We start from the raw sequence: 5,513 nt of genomic DNA, 5'->3' as shown, positions 1-5,513 counted from the left end.
TCAATCTGAGCGGGTCGATCTTCGACTGCTTGAGCTTTGCTTACACTGTGTGTAACGCTTACACACGTCCTAAAATCCTTAGTTAAAGCTAGACCCAGGCTGCAGGCTACAGCTGCTCATGATCAGATCAGAATCACGAAATACTGTTGATTGATCCCGGGGGGAAATATGTTTCCATTACAGTTGTTCGCAACTCACGCAACGCTTAAACCAGAAGATACCGGTACTTCACTATAGCCACTCATCTAAACCACAAATACTATGAGTGGTGATGAATGTACATGACGGTATACTCACATACCTAGTCAAATAGAAATCTACACTACAAAACAAAAAAACAAAATTCCCCGCAGATAGTACTAAGATCACATACCAAAAGCCTATACTACAAATACAGATAAATAATTATAATAGTCCTGTTTTTCACTTAGAATTCGAAATCGTTTCTTCTCAAAATACAGATGACAGTGGAAACCAGTTGTTTTCTATTTTTTAAGCCGTAGAAAACGAGCTTGACGAACACAAACCAATCCACGATTTATAAATACACAGGTTGTACGTGTGCTGGATGTATGTATCCGATTCTCACGGAACACCTCAGGAGCGCGACATCCAATCAATCATTGAGCGGACCGGACGTTGGGGAGCACATCTGTAACGCCTACGCACTTCGTTAAGCAGGATTGTTGTTTTTTTTTTCCTTCCTTTGAAACGATCATTCTAGCATTTTCCTTAATACTGGTTTCACAGCTTTTATTTGTTTTACCCCCAACAATAAGTTTAATGTTTACTATTCCTGTAAGACAAAGAAGAGTTCAACTCTGTTCGCCGCCGGTAAGTCTCTCTTCTCCTCTCACACACACACACACACAGACATCACGTATCAAACTCAGAGTAACCGTTACGACCTTGTATCTCGCACACACAGATCCAATCCTGTGCAGTGAAAATGTTCTCGCGCACCGCTTTGCTACGTTATACAGCAACTGACCACAACTGACGTATAATGCTGTCCCCACCTGCGTTCTGATGGAGCAGCAATACCTGTTTGTCTTTGGTGAATAATTTGGCCTTTAAGCATTACAATGCAGCTACTGTTATGGCTTCCGTGCATATTGTTCGGTCTTCCTGCTAACAGGGTGGGTCTCCATGTTTAATTTATTCTTGTGCACAGAGATAGTCCCTCGAAGATTCAGACCGAAGACCCAAACACAGCATCCTACGAAACATCTAGCCGACACAGACTGACCGTGTCCACTCCAGAGGTCCCTGAACCCCTTCCTGAGAGAGCCTGCTGCGCTTGGGCGCTCGTTCCTCGGGCGCCCATCCTTCCAACTCATGCTGCATCCTGCCTGTCGCATCTCTCGCCCACATCCAAGGCCGGAAATGAACCAATAACGGGTGGACCGCCAAGCGAGTAGGTCGACGTGTCGACCAGTGTGTCCGACCCCCCCGGCCCCTTCTTGTAAAAATGCCTGTTCCCGTCGCCCTTGTCGTAACGTGTTTACCATCCCAGACAGTTTGGGACTTCATGGCGTAAGGTCGGTCTGTTGTAGAGTTCAGGAATCATGACTTTACGTTCGTTCCAGCGACGGCCGGAAAAATCCAGTCTCTGGTCTCCAACGCGATGCGGGATTAAAACAATAACATCAATACGACAGACATCTCATTCGCCCCACAACGCGAGCAGTTAATACCAGTGTAAGACTTGTCTTCTACACATACGTGTGCAGTTAGTGCGTGTTTGTTCATGGTGTTACTTCTGCACTAGGTTCAAGATCCGTATAGATCAGTATGAAGAGGGTGTTTAGTGTCACCATCGATGGACCTGAGCCTCTCCTCATGTGGAGCCAGCTTTACCAAGGCTATCCAGTGCAGTTTTTTCTATTTTTGGCAAACGGCACCACCCACACACACACACAAACAAACATGGCTCAGAGTCGGAAGTGACTCAGCTTTTTCAAAAACACACATATGCCTATTTTCCTGAATGAACTTCCTTTGCTAAAGCTCTGCGCTTGTTGTACTCTGATCTGACCTGTGACGTTACATTCCACCCTGCTGATGATGGTTGAGAAAAAAGGCGGGAGCATCCCTTAACCAAGAAGTAGGTCTTGGAGCTAAAACGCTTTTAAGGAAATTTAAACCAGTTCTCGGTACTATTACTGTGAGTTGTGCTGCTGTGTGTGTGCGCATCATGTGTGCAACCTCTACTCAGACAACAAAGTAAAAAATAAAAAGAAACATGTAAGAAACAAACAAAAACAACAACTCTGTAGCTTTGTCTTCTTCGATGCATCAGGTTTTAGTGTGCATACTGTGACTGCACATGTGACAGAAGGTGAGCAGGGAGGCCTGTGCTAAGTGAGGACGATGAGGGGTTGGCGGGATTCGGGAAGAAGAGGGGGCAGAGAATTAAAGTTCAGTCCATTACGAGAGAGGGAGGTGTGAGGGGCGGAGGGGGGGAGGGGTCTGGTCAGGGGCAGGGTCTGGTCAGGGGCAGGTGACATCACGGGGGAGACGAGGTCAGGAGTCCTCCGTGCCCGAGTCATCCTCGTCGTAGCAACAGTCCTCGTTGTCGTCCTCGTCGTCGTCCTCCAGTTCCTCGTCGTCGTAGTAGTCATCGTATAAGAGGTTGGAGCCGTCGTCTGTGGGCGGGACTTGGGTGCGGACGCAGTACTCGTCCAAGGTGACGGGAACCTTGACGCCGTCCCGCTCCGCGTCAGCTTTGGTAGCCAGCACCTGCTTCCTGTGGGGTTGGAAAGAGTTGAAGATAAGAGGAAAGTCAGATGAGGCCATACAGAGCGTCAGTGCTGGTACTCGGTGTACCTGCTACACTGACAAACTCCCACTGGCAGTGTGAAGAGTGCTCTATGTGCTCCGTGCGTTCTGGGTGTACCTGATGATCTCGATGTATTCTCTGTCCTTGCCCTTGCTGTCCCTCCACTTGCGGTACATGACGGATGCGTCCACGTTGGCCGGGGAGAAGGTGTTGGGCTCGTTCAGCAGAGAGATCACGCTGAGCAGGATGGTCCTGAGAGAGGGAACGGAGACGTCAACGGGAGTGGAGGGAGATTAAAATACAGGAAAGCAATACAGGAGGAGGACGGGGAAAGAGGAACGGCGGGGTGGGGAAGGGAAGATGGAGGTAAGACGAGACAAGAGACATTGAGAGAGCAGAACAAAGAAAAGAAAGAAAGGAGGACACAAAGAGGGAAAGCGGGGGAGGGTAAAAGAAGAAGGTTAGCATCAGACAGCCAGCCTGCTCAAGCCAAGAACATCCATTTGTCTCCACTGTCATCTGTTGATTTTAGCTCTCAGCTACACAAGATACTAATAGACAATGATGTTATTTATACTTTATTTTGACTGGAGGTCAATCAACTAGTTAGACTGACTAAAACGTTCACACTTGTGATCTCCTCTCTCCTTGAGACAGAATGTGCGACTGTTTGTGTTGTTGTGATCATCAGCTCAAAAGGAGCCAATTACTGTGGGCACGGTTATAAGCAGCTGTGAGAGTTTGTGGCCGTACACACAATGCATAACAGAAAAAGTTAAGGAGAGAAGGAGAATGGGAAAGCAGCAGGATTGAATAGATAAATCTGTGTCTTGTAATTATATGAAAAAGGGGGTATGAATTATACATAATGTTTGGATGTTTGCTTCATTTATGCAGCAGTAAGTTGGTTGGTAGTTGAGAGAAGAACTCAAACAGCTGCTCGTGAACAGGAGAGCCAATACTATATATACTTTATAAACGGAGACGGATAAACAAATGGGGTGAAAAACTTTGGGACTTTTGCGTGTGACTGGCAGGTTTGTCAATTATAACCAACACATCAGTGATTTTAAAAAAGCAATGATCTGGAGGTTTGTTTCTCTTTAAAAGCTTTGATTTCACTGTTGAGGTCTGTAGTCAATCGAGTCACTCTACACAGTTATAACCGCTGACACTGTCAGATATATTAATACACAGTGATAACTCTGTCCAACCAGAAACGAAGGAAACTACAGAGAGCTTAAAGTCTTTGCGTGTTGACTGTCGTACCGCAGCAAAGCTGACGAGAAGGCAGAAACAAATCAATCAATCTAAGCAGGAAGGAAATCAATCTTGAAATTTATGGTCAGGTTGGGCAAATGGCAAACTTCCAGCCATTTGTAAGAAATGAGCTACAAGCTGCATAAACACTTGCATGTTATGTTTAGCCTTTAGCCTGTATTAACGGGTGGACACAGAGGGGGAAATGTGGACAGCAGAAAGCTGGAAATGAGCACTGATGAAGAGTGATACCTGCACAGACTCCCAACCACAAATGCATCTGAAACATTTCATTTCAGCTTGTTTGACGGCTGATTAAAATAATCAAATCTAAAAAGGAGAAAACAGTAACCCTGCTTATTCTTTTGGAGTTCCTTAAAACAATAACCTTGGGTGGAACTGAGAACATTATGTCGGGTACCTGACGTTCTGCGTGGGGTTCCACCTCTCTGAGGGCAACTCCCCGCTCTGTGGGTCGTCCACTGGTGGGTGCAGGATAGAGATGCATACGTCTCCGTTCTAGGGACACAAGAGTGTCACACAAAAGACGTTCAAACAATAGTTTATTGATTACCAGTTAGTTACAGTTACATTATAGTTAAACCTCCATCTTACTCATATAATATATAACTTATAGGAGCTACTGTATGTTTGGAACTGGTCGAGTTACCTCATAAATGTTGGGGTGCCACATTTTGGTGAGGAAGCGGAAAGCAGGTGGAGAGTACGGGTAGTCGACTGGGAACTTGATCCGAGCCTGAGGGCGAGAGAAGACACATATTAGTAATGTGAGAGGCAGGCAGCTCATTGACACTCGTCCCTTGCCAACGGACAAGTTGTGACTACTTCCCTTCAAACTTTTACTGTTTGGGAGAATCCTCTCCATCGATTAGGTCTAAAAGTAAAGGGTGATTCCTTCAGCCACAGTAAGGGCGCTGCATGTAACTGTAGTGTAGTTTGCTTATAGATAATCTACCCCACACGTACACACCAGGGCTAACTGAATCAAGAATTTGAGTCCGTACAACGCCGCGACACACACTCTGAATGGTTTTCTAAACTAAGACCAATGTTTGCAGCGCTGGTGTCAACAAGCGCTGAAGTTGCTGAATGAAAATCTCCAAAATCACGCTCATCAGCTTCAACACTGATTGAACGAAGACCTATAAAACAGCAGCTGTAGAGTCATGGCAAACCCTACGGAGGTGGATGAGCGTGGGGAGCGAATGACAGCGTAATGTAATATGATGTGGAGGGGGGGGAGGGGGGGGAGGGAAGCTTGCAGTGGATTCAGCTGCCGAGTGTGTATGGAGCTCAGAGTAACACCGGTGGGTGAGGGGAGCTGGTGGCTTAAAGACATTGTGGGGGTTTGTCCTCTCCAGCTGCCACTGCAACCCAAGACAATCCACTACTCACACCCGCGGTCGGCTATTATATGTCCACACGCTGGAACCACACACACACACACACA

At 46.4% G+C, this 5,513-nt stretch overlaps 1 protein-coding gene across 3 annotated transcripts in view; it reads right to left on the bottom strand.

Moving 5' to 3' along the window:
* cdc34a (cell division cycle 34 homolog (S. cerevisiae) a) overlaps positions 1-5,513 on the bottom strand; it is a 34,685-nt gene that overhangs the window by 21,843 nt on the left and 7,329 nt on the right. For all 3 annotated transcript variants that reach the window (XM_035652975.1, XM_035652977.1, XM_035652976.1), the window contains exons 2-5: positions 4,713-4,799; positions 4,464-4,561; positions 2,900-3,034; positions 1,905-2,749 (exon numbers count right to left, since the gene is read on the bottom strand). In XM_035652975.1, coding sequence (XP_035508868.1) covers positions 2,527-2,749; positions 2,900-3,034; positions 4,464-4,561; positions 4,713-4,799 — 543 coding nt within the window. In that variant the 3' untranslated portion in view covers positions 1,905-2,526. The remainder of the gene's footprint in view (positions 1-1,904; positions 2,750-2,899; positions 3,035-4,463; positions 4,562-4,712; positions 4,800-5,513) is intronic.

The sequence above is a fragment of the Morone saxatilis genome, unplaced genomic scaffold (assembly GCF_004916995.1).
Source record: "Morone saxatilis isolate NCDOM2014 unplaced genomic scaffold, NCSU_SB_2.0 Contig12, whole genome shotgun sequence".
NCBI classification, from domain to species: Eukaryota; Metazoa; Chordata; class Actinopteri; family Moronidae; genus Morone; species Morone saxatilis.
The sequence above is the reverse complement of the archived record's forward strand: the minus strand, read 5'-3'. Positions and strand labels throughout refer to the sequence as shown.